Below are 20648 nucleotides of genomic sequence, written 5' to 3'. Positions count from 1 at the left end.
AACTTTCATCTGATTGACAGGGCAAACCTGGGCAGTTGCATTTTTTTTGCAAGGGCAGTGTTAAGTCTTGTGTGCTGGGGGAGACTGAAGTTTTCAGTTACTTTTTTGTTCTTCTAAGCAAGCTGGAAATTTCTGTCATTGGTTGTGTTACAGCACCTGGTCCCTGAATCCATTGATAAATATTGCAGCAGTGATGTCAAAACCACATTCAAATTCAGTGGCAAGACTTCCAGAAGACTGCTGTACTTATCTGATCCTTTCTCTTCTCTTTCCACAAGACCTGATTTGCAAGAGAAGGTATTTCATGGATGCAATGAGATCAAAGTTGAGGGTTGATGCTTATTACTTCTCCTTACTTGTACCTTTCCTGTTGACCTCGGTCTCAGTTGCTGTATCAGTGGGGGTACAGGCTTGTAAGTGCCCAGCCATGAAGAGCTGGAGATGCCTAAAGGGAACAAAATCCTCTTGTTTTCTCACTTTTCTTTAGAAAGCTTCTGATGACTTAGAGATGGAATAGTGTATCTAAGATGCCAATTTGGGGGATTGATATTTTTAAGCTAGCCTGTTTGAAACCCTTTAAAGTTTTTTTTGGGATCCCTTGTGGCACCTGTAAGAGAGCTTGTTCCTGAGAGTTTATGCTTTTAAAATGTCTTCAGAAGCAAGCGTGGAGACACACTTGCATGGTGTAAAAATGGTACCTCCAAAGTATTGGCTGGCCAACTTGATCTCACAGCAGCTCTTGAAGTGCTATTACTTCCAGATATGTAGAGTTAGTTTATCATGGGCAGATACTTCAGTGTTTTCTAGTTGTAACAGGATGTGACAGGCTTACCACTTCTGAGAGAATCAAATGCCTCAGCCCTGCAATGTGTTAACTCTCATAGTTAACAAAAAGTTTTAATTTATGCATCCAAGTCAAATGTGCATGTTTGATTTCCTGAATGTGAACACTGGACCTATTAATTTTGTTCTGAGATGTTGTAAATCAAATTTAAAAGTTTGTTTAGATTCTCTTAAATATTTTTATTACTTTCTCATCTTCAAAATGGGACAGGAAGAGTTTATTGCTCTAGGTGTTAATCCATGTCTGGTGATGGCACTGAAGATCTTCAAGCAGGAAAAACTAATTAGGGAAAGGTATAATTAGTGTTTAAAACTGAGAAACATTTATCACCAGCATGACAGCGTACTGGGTTGGCATGGCAAGGATTTGGTAGTGCAGCAGCTACAGCAGTGGCTTCTGTGAGGAGCTGCTGGCAGTTTTCCTGTGTCTGATAGAGCCGATGCCAGCTGGCTACAAGACGGACCCAGTGCTGGCCAAGGCTGAACCCATCAGCAATGGTGGCAGCACCTCTGGGATAATGTATTTAAGAAGAAGGGGGAAACCTGTGCAATTGCAGCTGGGGAAGAAAACAGTGAGATTATGTGAGAGAAACAGCTCTGCAGACACCAAGATCAGTGCAGAAGAGGAGAGGTGGTGCTCCAAGTGCAGCCTGTGGTGCAGACCATGCTGAGGCAGGCTTTGCCTCTGCAGCTCATGCAGGAACAGATCTTCACCTGCAGCCCGTGGAGGTCCCCACACCGGACTGGCGGATGTCTGAAGGAGGTTGTGACCCTGTGGGCAGCCTGCTCTGGAGCTGGTCCTGTCAGGACCTGTGGCCCTGTGGAGAGAGGAGCCTGCACTGAAACAGGTTTGCTGCAGGACTGGGGACCACTGGTCATCCATGCTGGAGCAGTCTGTTCCTGAAGGATGTACCCATGGATGGGACCCATGCTGGAGCCGTCTGTTCCTGAAGGATGCACCTCATGGAAGAGGCCTATACTGGAGCAGTCTGTTCCTGAATGACTGTGCCCATGGAAGTGACACGCACTGGAGCAGTTTGTGAAGAACCTTGGAGATGTTCATGGAGAACTCCCTCCTGTGGGAGGGACCCTACAATGGAGCACGGGAAGAGTGTGAGAAGACCTCTCCTGAGGCAGAAGGGAAACAGATAATGCATAATGGACCAACCACAGTTCCCATTCCCTGACCTCCTGCACCATTGCAGGGGTGGAGGCAGAGAACTTGGTAGTGAAGTTGAGCATGAGAAGAAGGGAGGGGTGGGGAAAGGTATTTTTAAGATTTAGTTTTATTTCTCATTACCCTGCTCTGACATGATTGGTTAATAAATTAAAGTCATTTCCCCAAGTCAAGTCTGTTTTACCTGTGAGCATAATTGCTGAGTGATCTTTCCCCGTCCTTATCTCAGCTCATGAGCATTCTGTTTTCTCTCCCCTGCCCAGCTGAGAAGGGGAGATAGAGCGGCTTTGGTGGGCGCCTGGGGACAGCCAGGGCTGACTCACCATGCTGCATCAGGGGTTTTTGATACTTATTTAAAATCATTATTTAAAATTCTTCCCTGTGAGGGTGCTGAGGCGCTGGCACAGGTTGTCCACACAAGCTGTGACTGCCCCATCCCTGGCAGTGTTCAAGGCCAGGCTGGCTTGGGCTTTGAGTGGAAGGTGTCCCTGCCCTTGGCAGGGGAGTTGGAACTAGGTGATCTTTAAGGGCTCTTCCAACCCATATCATTCTATGATAATTTGCAAACACACACACACTTTTTTTTTTTTTTAACAGGTTGTTCTGGAAAGCCTCCTGTGCCTTCTGGGCTCAGAATTAATCTCAGTTATAATCTCAACGTAGCACCAGCCAGGGAGGTACTATTCGAATAAGCTGCCTGCCTCACTGTTAGAAACCTACCTGGTGGAAGTTATTGAAAGTGTCCCCTCACCCCGGACATTAATGAAAAGGCTAATCTTCTCTAAGTCTCTTCTAGCCTAGCAATCTCTTAAGGGGTGGATCCATGATTAAAAAGCATAAGGAAAGCAGCTGTCTTTTTATCCTCTCTTAATTATTCCATGGTAGTTGATAGGTGTTGATTTCCTGGGAGTGTCATGGTGATGGAGGTTATATTTCCCTGTGTTGTTGGGACTAAATGTTCAGAAGGGGGTTAGTTGTTTGAATGCTTTAGTTGGAGCTTAAGAGATGGAAAAAATGAGTGGTGTTCTCTGCAATTTCATCTGATCATGAAGGGCTGCCTTTTATTTGGAAACATGCGCCTAAAGGCCAAAACAACAGCTATCCAATGTCAAGGCAAGGAAGGCCTCTTTAATTACTTTTTTTCTTGGCTTTGTTTTTTTTCTTTCTGCTGTATCTCACCAGCTGGTGGCCAGGAGGCTTTTAGAATGAGCTTAATTAGAAAGTTGAAAATAACACCCTGCTTTTTCCTGCTGTAACTTGGGGAATAAACTCCAGTAAGTGTTGCAGGATTGTTCTTCCACTGCTCTCCCCAGCCCCCATTGCTTCATTTAAAGATATGAGTCACTAACTGTTATTAATAAATCCTGGTCATGGCTAGAGGTGATTCTGAGTGCTGTACTTGCCTTTTTAGCTAGTAAGGGTTAGTTCTGACTGGCCATGAGCCACGAGGAGTCTGATCTCTGCTCAGAAGAGTCCAGCTCTCCCCACTGGGCTTCAGGGAAAGTTTACAACACTGCAGGTTTTGTACAAGCATCTTTGCTCCCTCTGATGTCCTTACTGATTTGCTCATTTAATTAAACAGGGGACAAGTGCAAGATGGGTAATAAATAATAATTTGGCCCTGCTCTCTCCCATGTGTGGTGGTAATGATTGTCAGTCACCTCATTACTGTATTACTCTGTAAGTGCAGCTACCTTTTCTTCAAATGTCAGGTTCAGGGAGCTCTAACTTCCAGCCCAAGAAATAAGCCACCTACATAACATCACAAATTGCTCCTAATCTGAACTCTTACAGCTGAAACACCCTTCCCCACGCTAAAAATAGCAACTGGGCTATTCCCACAAGCCAACCACAGGCAACTACTCTCATTTTGGAAAATGTTATGGTTGGAGGCATCCTGAGCTATGGTAACACAGTTATAAAACTAGAATTCAAACTGTATGAATGCCAGGTATTTTAAGAGATTTGTGTTTTGGGGTGTTTTGTTTTTTGTTTTCCCCTGGGACACAAGACTGAAGCATCATGAACCTTGTGTGAGTGATAACCATAAGCATCCAAGTGTAACTTACTTTTAGTATCTGAAAGTGCATTTTATTATTGTGCAGGATGCAAATTTTGGTATGATACTCCAAAGCAAATGCCTTCATGCTTCTCCCTTAGGGCCACCAGCTGTAAAAAATTCAGTCTTATCGATGAAACACTCATTTCCAAGCCCACTACTGGAATGGGTCTATTGTCCATTCCTTCCACATATACTTTCTGCTCCACAGCTCTGTCCCAAGAGTGCTTTGGGCAAGCAATACATTCAGGGCAGGACCTCCCTTTCTCTTGCTTTGTGGCTGTCTCCGTTTCCAATCAATTTTTGCTGAACATATTCTTTGCCTCAATTCACTAGTGGCTGTTGTTAAGACAGTGTTTCACTACCTCATTTTGAAACCCTTCCAGCATCGTGAGCTGTTGTTGCTTTTGTGCACACTTTTGATTTCCTTTAAGCTGTAAGCCTCTTGAGGAAAGCAGATTGGATTTGGTTTTCACAGGCTCTAATCTGGTATCACTGCCCTTGAAGCCTTGTGGGAGAGATGAGCAGTCAGTACCTCTGAAAACCAAGCTGCTTCCCTTTTTGTTTGTCTATAGAAAGAACTGTGTATAACCAGTGACATACTGCTTCTTTTATGAACTACTGTCTCTTTACTTGCCTTGGCTTTGCATCACCTGATTTCTGAGCAATTAATTATAAAAAAAGCTGTGTGGAAATAGGGCTTCAACTTAAAAATCCCTAAACAGCACAGATGTATTTTACAGCTGTGTGAAAACCTGAAGTCGAACTGAAATATCCAGTACCTCAACTAGCTCTGATTTCTGTTTATTTACATTTATAATTTAATGAAACTAAAACCTGTCTTACATCATCTCCTATGCATTTGCTATGGCATTTTATCACATGCAGGGAAAGATTACAGTAGTAGCTTCTTTCTCCTCTGAGCATTTGGAAAGGAGAGCCTAAACATAAACCTATTGCATGTTACACACAAATACTACCTGAGATGCAGTTATTTTTCCAAATGCAATATGACACACTTCCAAGCGTGCTTTCTAAATATCCTATAGATTTTAAAGTACATTCTTCAGTTGTTCAGCAGTGAAAGTGGGCTGGATATTAACTAGAAGTTGCTGACACCTTTTGGTGTAACTCACAAGGTGAGTTAACTGATAGAGTAATCTAGGTAATTTTGTTATGATTTGGCAATTTTAAGAGGTATATAAAGCCTGAAAAGAAGAGAGGTAAGATGTGTTAAAGTGTGAAGTTTGAAAGTAGCATGATTGGGATTACCTAGATGTAAAAATACCTCGGACCTGTCTGGCTTGCACCTTCCAATGGTGCTGAGGTTGCTGGCAATTGAGGGCTTTCTCCTAAAGCCCTGTTCTGCAGAACACCACACTGCTGCACACCTGCAGCTGGGCAGTTCTGAGGACTTTCAGGTCCTATTCCTACTCTGTGTAGGACTAGTTGCCAATTAAGGTGCTATACAACACAAGTAAGATCAACAAACTCTGGCTCTTTCTGCTCAGGTACATGGTACCTGTCAGGTTTTTAATTGTAAGATCTGTTGAGCTTGATTTAACTTAAATCCCGTTTTATGAAATTTGCCTGACTCTTTCTTGTCTATATAAATCCTATCAGTGACCCATCAAGTCATTTCATCTTTTAGAAAGAACCAGAAGCACAGGAATTCAACAGGGGCCATTGAATTAAACAAATGCAAAGTTCTCAATGAGTGGCTGGAACATGTATTTCTCTAAAACCAACTTTCAACATTATGTTTTCATAATCAAGTCCCTGACTGTGTCATGTCAGACAGAAATTTCAGAGACATAATCAGAACTAGATGTTTCAGGAGAAATCAGGCACTAAAACTCCTTGTTATGTATCAAAGTCCGCTATTTATGGGTCAGTGGTATCCACGTGGCCTCCCTGTAACCCTTTAGCATGGAACTGACCCCAGTTCCTCGTATCCTTGGCTGAGTGCCGAAATTGTTATGCTTCTCAGCAAAATGGTGGCTTCTTTGTGCAGGGTATGTGCAGTTGGATTAGCCTTGTCAGAGAAGATCTCAGCCTGAGGACTGGAAAGAGTGTCTGTTTTAGGGATGATAAGAGAGTTTTTGTACAAGATGGGCATGGAGCAGGTCAGCAATGCCAGGCTTCAGGCAGTTAGGCTCACATCCAGCCCCAGGACCATGGGGTTTGTCCCTCGAAATGCAGCCAGAGGGGAGTTCAGCTGCTTGTAAGGTGCAGCAGGGGTTTTGTGAATGACAGTGGGACCAATGGATGGACTCAGTAGGCATCAACAGCGGAGTGTGGGGATGCTACCTTCTCCTTGTGCATTGAAACCTCAGTGTAAAAGGTTCTCTTGCTATTATGATTTGATTTAGGAACATAAAGGAATGAGGTTAATATGTTTATTCAACTTGCTTGGTGAAAATATTTTAAGACTACCTTCTCTGTGTAACTATCTTGACTGTTATCAGCTCCTTTGGTCAGGGTCCCCATCAGCGTGAATGTAATTTCCATGCATTGTTTCAGTCTGGAAATGAAACAATTTTCATTAATGGGAACCTGGTTCTCAAGCAGAACAATTAGACCCACTTCAGGTTGAAAAAAGATAAAAGCATGCTAATTTGGATGAAGGACTCTTCTTTCAAGGCAGCCAATTGAGTCATCAGCTTGCCACCCACCTGACTGTCTGACAGGTAATTAGGAGATAGTCCTCTTTTTGTGTGGTGTGTGCATAAACCTCCACACTCTGGTGTCACTGCCCATTGGAACTTCCAGAGGAAAGAGCTAGTCAGTGGCAAAAGAGTGAGGAGAGCACGTTTGTCAGACGGTGCCCAACAAACTGGCATGTTTTTTTGATTCAGCTCGTTATTTTTGTCTTTTCACAGCTACCTGAAGTTTCTGGCAGTACAGTCGTCATGGCAGACCTGGGCTGCAAAAAACCCAGTGACTGCACCGTCTCCAGACTGCTCAGCGTAGTGGAGAGTGAACTCCGGGCTGGGAGAGACAAAGGTGACCCCACTGAGAAACAGCTCCAGGTTGTCTTAGAGGATGCAATGCTCTGGCAGAGATTCAGAGAAGTCACTAATGAGATGATCGTGACCAAGAACGGCAGGTGAGTGATCTGCTCAGCGCTGTGGGCTAAGTCTAGATGGAAACCAGGGGGGTTAACTGCTATAGTAGTAAACTGTGTGTGTAGGTCTGAAAGAACTGCAGGGAACATGTAACAACCTTGCAGTCCCCTAAAACTAGCATATGGTCAGAATAGGGTGACCCTGCTCTTTTTTGGTCACTGCTAAACCATTCCCACCATCCTTTATTCCTGCTTATGAAACACGCTGGAGAAATACGTTGACTGGCTTAAGGTTGCACAAAAAGGGGACTTTTGCAAGGGAATTGATGGTACCTCTCAAACCCTTCTGAATGAATTCTTGTACTAATAATCAGCCTTTATTTGCAAGTCCTTAACTGTAGACATCAAATTACTATACAGAAGCAAATCGGTGGTGTTATCCTCAGCTGCAGTTCCTGTCTCTGGCTGTGGGTATTAACAGCTTGTACAAGCAGTCTGTACTAGAATGGGGTACAATAAGCCTGTGCCCTATGTGCCATCCAGATTGCATGGTCCCACAATGGTATCACTCTGTAGATGTTTCTGGTGCTCTCAGAAACAAATGTGGAATACTGATTAACACACACAGTTTTAGAAATGCAAAACATTGTGTTGTAAATGGATCACATATCTTACTAATTGGGGAACAGGAAAGGCATAGGAAAACTTGACAAGGATACTAATTCTGAATGAGACACTGGGTTTTAGGAGGCTCTTCACAGAAGTTCTGCTCTGAACTGGGCTGACAGCAGAGTCCACCCCATAACAGACAGACAGCTACTACAGTAAGGTTCTCCAGTACTTTTGGGACTAAGGTTTTTATTTAATGTACCCCTGCCACTCCTCTGCCACCACCTGCAGCCCCTCCAACATGTACACATTTCTTTTGCAAGACCTCTCAGGAGATCCATGTAGGGATCATGCAGTGTGACTTTAATAGGTGTTGCAGACTTTGATTTAGCAGAATTTGTGGGCGATATTACTGTTGACTGTAGCTGGACAATGGACAGGGATGAAACCTGTTGAAAGGCAAAATTCAGCTTGTTGGCTCAGCAAGGTTATTCTGTTGAGAAAACAACTGCCTTCCCAAAATGTCAGCTCTTGGTGTAACACTGCCTATTGCCATTCTGATTCCTCCTAACAACATACAGGGACAGAAATCTTCTGCTAAGATTCTCTTTATACCAAGAAGGTGCTTTTTGCATCATTTAAATTGTTTTAAAAACTGCTGTTAGGCTACAGCAAACTTCTGAGTGGACTTTCACTTACCATGTGGTAGCTTAAACTGACTCCTGAGCAGTGCAAGTGATCAAAAATGAGGTAAGATACGTTTGCCTCAAATTCATGAAATTGGTACAAAGCATCACACCTTACCAACAGAGGCTTTTAAGTTTCTTTCCTCTCAGCTAGTGTAAATCATGACTGCACAGTGATACTAGTTATCTCTAAAATGTCTAGGTGAGTACATAGATAAAATACTTTTATGATGATAAGGGAATCTTTTGTTATTTAAATGTGCCTGGTTACATTTTATTTCATTTGTAAACTCCCTTATTTTTCTTTGTTCTTATTTGTAAACTCCTCATCAGCTTGATCCTATTTTTCCTAAAGCCAGTGACAGCTCTAGTGATGTCAGTGGGGACAAGAATAGATTCTTTATGATCAAACTACAGTCATCTCAAAATAAAAAATTATAAAAGTATGTCACACTGTCATCTGCATAAATCCTTTTAACAAAGTCACTCTAGCATCAGGGACTATGAAAAAGGATCTCTTGCATTTCTGAAAGTATCTTCCGTAACAAACGCATGAGCTCATTAAAAAAAGGAATGCAGAGAGTGGCCTGCAGCAAAGCTCTCTGAGCAACTCCATGCAGTTCAAAAGGAGACGAACTTGAGACAGTTTCTATGGAGTGCGAGTTTTTTCAGGTTCAAGATACTTCAGTGATTGTCTCCAGAGGGATTCTCAATAGAAAAAATATTGACCTAATTCTGCTGCTGCTTAAATCAATAGGACTTACTCAGTGATTCTTCCTGAATGGCATATGAATACTTTTGAAAACTGTGTGCTTCAATTAACAGGAACAGCCAGTCTGAAGTTCTGTGTGTGAAAACTAAGACAGTTTGTGCAGACACATTGTTGGCAAAATTCAGAAATTAAACTGAAACCTGATACAGGAGCATAGGAGAGCATGAAAGGCTGATTGATTAGTGATCCTCGAGGGTCAAATTCTAGCATACACAATTCTCTCTGCTGTGACAGTCATCTCTAATTGGTACTGAGGGTCCCAAAATGTCATAATTAGATGAACCAACTTCCGTGTTAACACATAAATATGTCTCCATATCAAACTTCATTATAATAACCACCTGCCATAGCAATATGCTTAGGTACACAGGGAAGAGAGATATATTCTGAACAGGATATACTTCAGTGCAATTAAACAGCATGCTATGCCACAAAATACATCCCAGTAGCTGCAGCTGATGTTGTGGGAATCAGTCTCCTATTTTGCTCGGATTTACTATATTCAGATGGTGCTTCGATATAAACTGCTCTGTGTTTATACCGTATCAGCTATGCAGCATGCTGAGGCTTTGCCCAGAGGCAGGAAGGTGCCACTGTTCCCCTCTGCACATCTTGAATATGGATCAATGCAGGCAAATGTGAGTGGGGGAGTGAAACCCTTTCCAGGCTTAAATGCTAAGGCAGCTTTACTAGTACTACACATTCAAGTTTGATATCAAACACCTTCCCACTCAAGTTCTGTACTGTGGAGTAATTGTAGCAGATCTGCTCTAAATAAACTGAAGAGGCTGAAGTGCTCAACTATTGCAGTAATGGAGGTCACATGTGAACCTACCTGGTCATTGAAACAAACATTCTGACTGAAGCAAATAAGGAGAAATCATCATTTGCCATGCTAAAAGACAGACAAATGTAGTTTTTCATAGTAAAGCCACTTAGCACAAGCGAGGTGGTAAGTTTTTCATCATTAGAATCTGTACAGTCAAGACATGCTGGTCCGGGTGAGGCAGAGGTTAACTGCATGTGAAGCAGGTTAATGCACCAAAGTGCTATAATCTCTGTGACACGGAAGGTTAGAGTTGATAATGACAATATTCTCTTTTGGCATTAGTCTAGAGCCTTCCGGGGATACATTCAAGCCTCACAAGCAGAAAGGCAAGGAAGTCTGCATTGCCGGCAAAGGAATTAACAGTCTGTATGTAACACAAATAGTTCTGAGAAACCTAGTGATACTAGATTTTCACATGGATGTATTTTCCCCTCCACTTCAATTTCAGCTAAATATTGAGGACTGATTGTACGGGGCCTAGGCCGTGCAGGAAGCAATGCATCCACACTTTTAATCACATCCCTGTTTGACAGCTGGTGCATCCTGGCCAGAAAGACGCCTTAAAAATAGCATATAAATCCCTGGCTAAGCTTCTATTTAGTGAGAAAGATCATAGTTCAATATATCTTCCTCAGTGCTGCATAGGCCCTACATCATCAAGGATTTGTAATTCGAGTAAAAATCTCAAATTTCTCAAATCCTGTCTCCTGTCAGCAGAAGGTGATGAATGTATACAGCAAGAACTATATAAAGGTATCCAGAAAAGTAGGTGGTGAGTGGGATGTTACTGTTAGCAGTCTGCAGTTGGGTGTCACGGGAGAGTATGGCTACAGGGGCAGAGGCTTGTGTCCTTTTGGAGCCTGGAGTTCCTTTGCTGTCTATTTTGGGTACCTTGTGCTGCTACCTACACAAGCCTAAAGAGCCACCTTACCTTAGCCCCATGGCCATGGACCACAGGCAGTTGCTGTGGTTGCTTGGTGTATCCAGTTTCTCTGTACCCACCAAGAAAAGGAGTTTGAAGATTCCCTGGCTTATGCATAAAAATGTGGTGTGGCAAAATGGCGGTTGCCAGGAGAGGTCAGTACAGAGGTGTCTGGGACAGAGAGGCCTCTTCTTGTGGAAGAATGTAGGAGGTTATACATAACAGCTGTAATAATCTTCCACTGGAAAGACGCATATTTGTTGACAAGTTAAGAAATTTAGTGAACAGGATACCTTTGTTGGAAGACTCCTCTATTCTGCTGATCACAATTTTCTCCCCAGTTCCTGAAACTGTTGGAGCCCTACTAACTATTGCTGCAGAATTTCAGGCACTGAGATGCTAATTCAGAGCTGTGTGATATGGATCACAAGTACCGGGACAGGCAGAAAACTGCTGAAAATCTAGCTGTGAACTGCACAAATCTCCTTTACAAAAGAGAAAATAATAATTAAAAGGAGATTGAGAAAAGGTGACACTGGACCTTTAAGAGCAAAAGGCTCATTTTTGCAAAACTAAACAAAGGCAGGACTTCTTGTGCATTTTTTAAATGCTCGAGAGGGTAGGAAGACTTGATGATAGATATTTATTGCTTAGTGAAGGACAACATTGCATTTAAGGTGGAACTAAAAGTAGAACCACCTGATCAAGCTGATGAGGTCAGGGAACATGGAAGGATTGGATCAATTTACTGGAAAAACTGCCAGGTGCGCAAGGTCTAATGGCAAGGATTTTAACTTCTCAAACTGAAGATTTGTTTAATGGTGGTAAGACAGTATGAGAATGCTTGCACTTAGGACAGGCAGAAAACACATTTCAGCTAACTGCAGACTTCTAAGTATATCACCAGAATAAGAACTGAGGATGTATTTTGAAGGAAAGAGTAATGAAGTATGTGGAAAACAATGAAAATGAGATAAAAAGGCATTCTACTAAATTTCAGTCATGCCAGACTAACCTGTCTCAATCCTGATAAAGTAAAGAAGTATTTTTAGACAAGGAAAATGTAGCAGACTTATTAGGGTATTTATGATAGCACTACCTGGAAATCATTACTCAAGTGGGGGATCTGGGGGATTAACATAAGAACCATAGGAAGTGACAGAGGGAAGGGACTGACTTTACTCACAAAATGACAGAATATGACGATCCCTTCAAGGGAAGGGAGAAAAACCTTTTGTATAGAATTGCATGGTCAATAAATTTATCTGGAGTCTGAAGAATACCTGGCTGGGATTATGGCCTGACTGCTGGAGACTGCAGGCTGATCTCGGAGGATATAGCCATAGTCAGACCAAGTGGGACTCAGACACTTGCCAGAGCATGGGAGTGTGTGCTGAGGGAGTCTAAGCACCAAAGAAGTGCACTTTATAATAGAATTCTACAGTTAATGCAGTGCATCTGTGGTTCAGCTCCACCTTGTCAGCCATTTTCATCTCTTGCCCTGTTCATGCTTCTTTTCCCACACCTAAGGATGTATTTAGCATGTCCAGATCCCATGGACTCTGCTGATGCTATACACAGTTCATTCTGTTCATAACTCTTGGCATGATCAAGACCTTAGTGTCCTGCTTTAGCGAGAATATGTTTTTTTCCTAAATTATTGAAATAAAACGAAGGATTAATCTTAAAGAGACTTCTTCAACTAGACAGAGGGAGGATGTTTTTCACAATGACATGATCTGTGAGAATCTGGTCACATATATATTAAGGATAGTGCTTCAAAACCAGTTCCAGTGGTGTCCCCCTTTTTTGTTTCATGGCCAGGCGGATGTTCCCTGTTTTGAAGATCAGCGTGTCCGGCTTAGACCCAAATGCCATGTATTCCTTCCTGCTGGACTTTGCCCCCACTGATGGCCACCGCTGGAAGTACGTAAATGGAGAATGGGTGCCAGCTGGGAAGCCAGAGCCACCAAACCACAGCTGCGTCTACATCCACCCAGACTCTCCCAACTTTGGGGCCCATTGGATGAAAGCTGCTATTTCCTTCAGCAAAGTCAAACTTACCAACAAGCTCAATGGGAGTGGGCAGGTATGGCCTGATGTTTCCCCATACACCTCTTGGCTTCAATTGCAAGCACCTACCAATCAAGAAATATCAAGGGTGCATTTATGTAATTATAGAGGCCCTTACAGGCCTCTTCACCCACAGATGCCAATTATTCTCTGGAGGCCAAATGTAAACAGGAATAAACAGGCCTTAATTGGCGCTTTCAGATTTTAATGGACTTCTTGATGTTAAGAGAGACAGAGTGCTGTGGTTTACTTAATCATCGGGGGGCTTTTCAGAGTTGGTCTTGTGTGCTGGGGATTTTTACATAGGACTTCAGAGAAAAGGGGAAAAAATGGTCACGGGTATTAGGTTTTTGTTGTGTTCCCCCATGTTGTTTGGTATAAGTGGAATGTTGGCAGGAGTCAGATAGCAGAATAAAAGGCTGCTCCTAAATGAAATAATTACTATGTCTGCTTTTGCATCATGATAATTATCAATATTCTATTGAATCAGGGTTGGTCTTTGGAAAGAAACCACATGTACCAGAAATAAGTGACTTTCTCTTTGAACCCCTTAAAAATGCAAACAGGAAAATTAATTTTGTTTCATATTTTATTTTTTGATGATGCATCTAAAGGTAAAATGTTGCACAAGACCTTTTGTTTGCTTGTTTGCTTTGTACAAAGCTCCTACATTGGATGATACTTGTCATCCTAGAATCAGTTTCTTTCATGTAAATAGTATATGTTCTCTATCTGTTATTTCCATTACGTTTTGAGGTACTTCCATAAGCTTAGTACCCTAATTAGGTAGGAAATTATCTCTTATTTACAGACTGGAGAACACAAACATGACCTGACTTTTCCCAAGTCACACATGGAATCGGCACACAAAATTTATTGTGGAGCATAGGAGAGGATCTGAATTCGCAAATTCTTGTCCTGTATCCAGGACCTTTAGAAAAGTCAAAGGTCTCACAGAAGTATGCATGGGAGTAAAAAAGCTACAGAAAGCCAACTTGAAGGGTCAAAGAGACCCTGGGGAAAAAACAGGGGAATGTGATATGTCCATACAGTGAAGTAGAAAGCAGGGGAGGAAAAGCCATATGAGAAAAGCCCAAGCAAAAGTCACTAAATAAAAAAAACAGGATAGAGACGACTACCAAGACTTGTTTAGATACACTTCATCTTGCTCAGAAAGATGACTAGGTGACTGTCTCAGCTCCCTCCTGTCCTGATTTTTGTGATGGTGATTCTGAGTCTTTCAGGCAGCAGAAGCAGGACAGGGATTGCCCTTTAACTGTTTCAACAGCCTCTAGTGCAGTGGAAGCCCAATGTTTTGAAGACCACAGCTGCCAGCACAAATATTCACTAATGCTGCCAGATCAAAAGCTTTAAATCCAATTCCAGTGAAGTCTCATTCTGTTCAGCCCTGTGGTTCATGAGAAGAGAAGGCAGCACCTGCACTTCTGCTCCCAGTAATCACTGACTTTAGCAGTGACATCTGGTCTATTACAGAGCTAGAGCAAAGGAGCAGCTGTGGGATACCAAAGTGGCACTGGGGTCTGTCTCGCTGTTTTGTTTTCTGCAGATAATGTTGAACTCCCTGCATAAATATGAGCCTCAGGTACACATAGTTCGAGTAGGAGGCCCCCACCGGATGGTGATGAACTGTTCCTTCCCTGAGACACAGTTCATAGCTGTGACGGCCTACCAAAATGAAGAGGTAGGTGGATGCCACACTGTGCTCTTGGTTACCATTGATGAGATGTATTAAATCTTATTGACTATGAGATCAGCATGCCTTCTCTTGTTTCCCCACTGGCCTCATGCGGTGTAATGGTCCATCCAGTCTAATACTCTGTCTTCTCTCTGGAGTAGAACATTGTCTAATCTAGTGTCTGGCTGCAGTACTAAGCCAGGTCTAGCTTAATATCCTGCCACAGCTATTCCAGACTGGTCCATCTGTCCTAGCATCCCAATCCCATACTGGAAAAAAGAAATATAGTCAAGTCCAGTATCTTTCTCCAGCAATGACTGACAGTTATAATGACAGCCCTATTAACTTCCCACTCCTTATAATATATACAACTGCAGAACAGCACAACATTCCATGGGAAAATTTATTCTTAACCCCCAAACTGTAATTGGGAGATGCTTTGGACTGCTGCAACTGCTAACTGACGTGCCACATCCCTTAGCTACTGTTGCTGCAGATTTGATTCATACTTGGTAGGAGTTCAGTGTTTAAACTCCCTTGAAAGGGTCCACCCTCCCACAGAATTTGCCAGACTAGAACATGTCACTAGGCCGCCTCAATTGATGTTCTGCCTGTGGCACTGATCAGTACAAAGCACTCTGCAATGAGCAAAGCTCTCTCCTAACCAGCCGTGGAAAACATGTGGGTTTTGTTAGGCAGCTCCACTTAGATTACTCTGGAACATGTTTTGTCAAGTTTCTGTTCCTTCACTAACATGCCTTGTTTTCTGTAAACTCAAGATAACAGCTCTCAAAATCAAGTATAATCCCTTTGCCAAAGCCTTCCTGGATGCAAAAGAAAGGTGAGTACAGATTTTTTTGCTTCTGTAGCATTTTACTGCTGATGTCCTAAAAAACTGTGGCATCACAATAGATACATTATACACATTAGATACACAAAAGATACATTATATAACTTAATCTTGTTTCTGCTGCCTTAAATCTGGAGTCATTCCACTGATATTAGTGGAGAGACTGTATATATAATTATTACAATAGGGTCTGAAGTGAGTGAATATCCTCTTGGGGATCTTAGGGCTTAGCACTGTCTACACAGGAAGTCTGAGAGGAGATGGTGTGAACTACCCCAGTAATGTTATATACCATGTGAGTTCACTACATTGTACTTGCACTCCAGTGAATCCCAAAATTTAATAGCTTGGGGAGAACAATAGTTAAATGCAGGTGTCTTAAAACAAAACTTAAGTGCAGTTGCACTGTGACTGTAATTTAACTACACTGCTACTATTAAATCTGTGCAATAATGTATGATGTGCTTATTTAAAGTAACCTGTAGGTGCTAGCTAGATAAGATACTAGAGATGCTTCCACTGGAAACAAATCCTAGTTTGTTTTTCAAAGTTTTACTTTCCTCTTCCCTGCTACTGCAGAGGGACATCCAAATTATGCATTCCAATCTATAATTGCTAATAAATTTTGTCTGGACCTGCCTATGTCTTCTGACACATAGAATCACAGAATAGTTAGGGTTGGAAAGGCCCTTAAGATCATCAAGTTCCAACCCCCCTGCCATGGGCAGGAACACCTCGTGCTAGGCCATGTCTCAAAAGGCTCTGTCCAAGCTGGCCTTGAACACTGCCAGGGATGGAGCACTTAACACTTCTCTGGGCAACCTGTTCCAGTGCCTCAGCACCCTCACAGTAAAGAACTTCTTCCTTACATCTAATCTGAATCTCCCCTGCTTAAGTTTAAACCCATTACCCCTTGTCCTATTGTTGCAGTCCCTCCTGAAGAGTCTCTCTCCAGCATCCTTGTAGGCCCCCTTCAGACATGAAGTGTCCTACGTACCTGCAAGAGAGTCTGTATTTCTTTCCGTTCCTCTCACCACTTAAAAACCTGCTGTGTCTCAGCATCGGGGTTTCCAGCCATGGAGGGGGACTGCTGACTTGGGCTTGCCTGGCTGAGCAGGTGGCACACAGCCCTGCTTTGGTCTGGGCAGGAGGCCAGGCCAGGCTGAGGCTGTTCATGCAATCAGGAACCATGCCCACAGGTAGATTTAGAATTCTGGGTTCCACCCTTGATCTTGGCATAAAATTAGCAACATTTTAATGTATGCTATGAAACATAAGTTCCTGCTTCCCTTATGGCAGACTGCAGAAAAATCTACTGCTGTGTATCAAGTGGTTAAAGAAGATGGACTTCACTCCTTTTAAAATTACTTTTATTTTTTCTTTGGTTTTTTTTTTTTTTTGAGTGAATAGCTCTGTTTTTAACTTTCTTTTATCATTTCTCAATGAGAAGTTTTACTACTAAGTATTTTGCTTTTCAGAAACCATCCCAAGGATGCTCCAGAAACAGTCTCTGAAGGTCAACATATGACATATTCTCACTGGGAGATTTTATTCATGTCAGCTAGAAGATTTGTGTGATATGATAGGTGCTGGGAACCTGGGACTTACTTAACTGGATCACACCAGTCATTCACTGGGTCCTGAATTATGTTCATAGAGAGGAATCCTTTAAAAAAGTAAAGAAGATTGAAGAAACCTCACAGTAGGAAATATTGCAACAGTTTCTGCAGAGGAATCATTCTGCTTATGATCTACTTTTCAGTATTAAAAGTATTAGAATCAAGATGCTGTATGACATTTTTAAGGCTTTCTCCTCCATTTGTTTCATATTTGTAACTGTGAATGTTTTTGTCACCCATAAAATTACTTTCCATGGGTGAACAGGTAAAAAAATGGGGGAAGCAGAGCTGGTGTTTGTTTTAATAGTCAGTTTTTCTTTCATTTGTTCTTTGATGTTTGTGACATTTCCTGTTAGTTGTTTTCAGGTCTTGTTTTTTAGGGTTAGTGTTTTGGGGGTTTTGGGGGGGTTGGTGGTTTGGGGCCTTTTTTAATTGCCAGTTGTTCCATAAAGCAGTATTCTGGACTCTGCTTGGTGTTTCTGAGGCATAGGTGATTCTGCAAGAAGGCTGGTTACTTTCTTTATCGTATTGCAGTGTTTAAATACAATAAATTTTTCTTCTCTCTCTCCCCTCAAAGTGGGTGGCTGGGTGATTTCCAACCCAGATACAACGTGTGCATCAGGAAGCTCTAATTATCAGTACACTGGACCTTTGCCTCTGGCAGCTTCACACACTCCCCATGGCTACGAGCGATATTCAGCACTGCGAGGGCACCGGCCTGCTCCGTACCCACCTTCCTACATGCAGAGAAATCATTCCCCTACAGGTACAACTTTAATGCTGCTTAGCTTGCAAGGAACAGATGCTCTGCCTGTCTGACCCTTGCCTTAGGTTAGGATAAGCATTAAAACAAGCAAGAGCTGAGGCTAGGAAAGAGCGTAAGTGTGTAACAATCTGCACTGAATTTGCATGCACAAAGTATGGTTAAGACAGCAAAAAGTAGGTACAAAGAGCTGGGTGCACTGAAACTGTTAATTATAAATGAGGGTGAATGAACTTGCTTAAAGTACAACTCCTAATTATACAAAAAGAGCATTGCAAGCTTTCTTTCAATGTCATGCCGTGAAAACATTTGTGCTCTTGAGTCAAAGCAGCCCTTAGGAACACGGTAGGAGCTGACTTGAGATGAGGGCATCTTGGTACTACCAAAATCTCTTTTGAGTTTATTTCACTCTCTAGATCTGAATGCAGAGTTCCAGAAATTGATTCCACTCTAATCAGATGAAATTGGCCAGAAGCAAGAGTAAGGATAAAGGGATCTGTTTGCTAATTATAATTTAGCAAGGCATTGTGTTTAATGGAAATATTTAAGCTCAAGTTATAAGGAAGTATCAAAACATTGTCACTCATATGGCAAATATCATTAACGAGAAGACTATTAGACTTGCAAAAAGGCATATCCTATGTCTATCATGCTGTATCTTCTCATATATCACACCTGGAATTATAATGGCACCTTGCTACTCTCTTAATAAAACCATGAATTTTATCTTTTTACTTATGGAACCTCATTATCAGATTGATTCCTCAGGCCTACTCATGTTCTGTTCCATTAAGACAATGTCTCTGCAAAAGTCGCTGAGGATTTATTTGTTACTTTTTCATTTTTCCCCTCCCAAAGTCAATTTGTTGGAGAGCTCCACCAATAATCTCCAGGTATTCTCAGGACATGACAGCTGGACTTTGCCATCCTCTCCACACACTAATTTGCTCTCAGCGCCACACACAAAGGGAGCTGCCAGCCCTGGACCCAGGTAAGGCTACAGAACAAATACTGTGATTAGGAGCAGTGAGGCTTGTAGGACTGCCCTGGTGATTCACACTTTGTTTCAAGCTTTAACTGGTATCCAGGATGTGAAACATGTCCTAAGTGCCCAATTCAACGTTCCTGGACAAATCTGTCCAACAAGCTAATTGTCTCCTGTTCTGAAATCAATGGGAACTTTGTTCTTCCCCAGCACTGCTGAAAACCAGGATCTTGGAAGAGCCATAGAGAACTCTGGTGTCTACAGTCTGCGAGCATTTTAAAGCCAAATTATTTTTCATTATATATTTCTCACTGTTCTCCTGCATGAAATGAGGATCCTAATCCCATACAGGGATGTAACAGTCTAATTCATGTTCTATTGTAAAGGTATTGTTAATAGGGTAGCAAACACTTCTAGGAATGGATGGAATTTAGACACAGAGAGTCAATTAATTATCAAGTATTTCCCCTTCTTTTCCCAAAATAAATGCACGCATTTCTTCTCTAATTTAGGTGCCAGGAAAACCAGCTGCAATTCTTTAAAATTTGTAAGCATTCGCAAAAAAGATCTTTAAATCTTGAAACCTCACATGTGTTTGTGTATTTCTCTCCATGCCTTCCCCAAGGTCACCAGGTCTGATGATTGCTGATCTAGTTCAGTAACTTGATGCCGATAGCTGCCTTTTAGCAGATAATGCACTTGACTTTACTGTGGTAAATCTCTTGCAGGTGGAAAATGCTTTGAAATAGGTAATTCAATTTGTACTGCTTTTTTTCCCAGCCACTACCCTTGCCTGTGGACGGTGAGCAACAGTGCTGTAAACATTGCCAACCCAGGAAGTGAGGTGAACAGCAGGCCTTCAAGCATGTTTCTGAGGGGTAATGTCCCCTTACCCACTGCATCATCAGTCCAAATCCCTCTGCAGGGAGTGGTATCCAGCAGCGTGGAAATGCAAGGGGAAACTGCTATAGCCAGGTTGTCTGACTCTGCATGGACATCCTCACACTCCTTTTAATGGACTGGCAGCTCATGAGGGAACCTCAGCCAAACCAGACTGATGCAAATGGCAAGCAACCCCTTAGAGCTGCAGCTCCGAGTAGGGATATGTATGCAGAAAACTGACTTCATCAAACATCACATTCCATAATGTACCTCTTGTGTGCCAGCGAAGCCAAAATGCATAACGCAAAGACAGGACATGTTATGGGAACCAGCTTATTACTGTAACCTTTATGCGTCATTCAGAAAGAATCTTTATAGTCAGTTTAGCTTCTGTATCACATAAAAAATGGTCAGACATGGGACTGAGTGAAGCAGATATGGCAGCTGGACGTTCGCTTGTCATTTTAAAAGTCCCTTCTGTAACTAACGGCTGAGTACTGGGGAAATTGTGAGCAAATGGTAATTGGAAGGGACAGCACTGCTTTAAAGACTTTCTGAATCTGTCACATGGAGGTTTTCACAATACCTGAAACTAAACCCTTCAGGGGATGAAATTAGTCTGACATCCTCATGCCACCTGCATGCAGTATTCTCTATCTCCTTCCCTCCTCCAGCTTCTGTTTGCTATTTGTGTGCTATAGGGATAATCTATATACCCAAGCTGAGAAAATGGCTGCATTGTAGCAGCAGGATGAAGGGCATCTAGTTTGGTATTTATAGTCTGATGTAATGGTCTTTGAAATGAAAAGTTCCAAT

At 42.2% G+C, this 20648-nt stretch overlaps 1 protein-coding gene across 1 annotated transcript in view; it reads left to right on the top strand.

Annotated features, from left to right (window-relative positions):
• TBX19 (T-box transcription factor 19) overlaps positions 1-20648 on the top strand; it is a 24902-nt gene extending 4254 nt beyond the window's left edge. Inside the window, exons 2-9 of the mRNA XM_061453860.1 lie at positions 6962-7188; positions 12789-13053; positions 14605-14739; positions 15513-15574; positions 17062-17099; positions 17780-17968; positions 18824-18956; positions 19731-20648. Coding sequence (XP_061309844.1) covers positions 6962-7188; positions 12789-13053; positions 14605-14739; positions 15513-15574; positions 17062-17099; positions 17780-17968; positions 18824-18956; positions 19731-19965 — 1284 coding nt within the window. The 3' untranslated portion in view covers positions 19966-20648. The remainder of the gene's footprint in view (positions 1-6961; positions 7189-12788; positions 13054-14604; positions 14740-15512; positions 15575-17061; positions 17100-17779; positions 17969-18823; positions 18957-19730) is intronic.

This window comes from Pezoporus flaviventris, unplaced genomic scaffold (genome assembly GCF_033815535.1).
Source record: "Pezoporus flaviventris isolate CSIRO_AGI_PZ_B2104156 unplaced genomic scaffold, CSIRO_AGI_Pfla_v1 ptg000015l, whole genome shotgun sequence".
Classification (NCBI taxonomy): Eukaryota; Metazoa; Chordata; class Aves; order Psittaciformes; family Psittacidae; genus Pezoporus; species Pezoporus flaviventris.
This window is presented reverse-complemented; position numbering and strand designations above follow the sequence as displayed.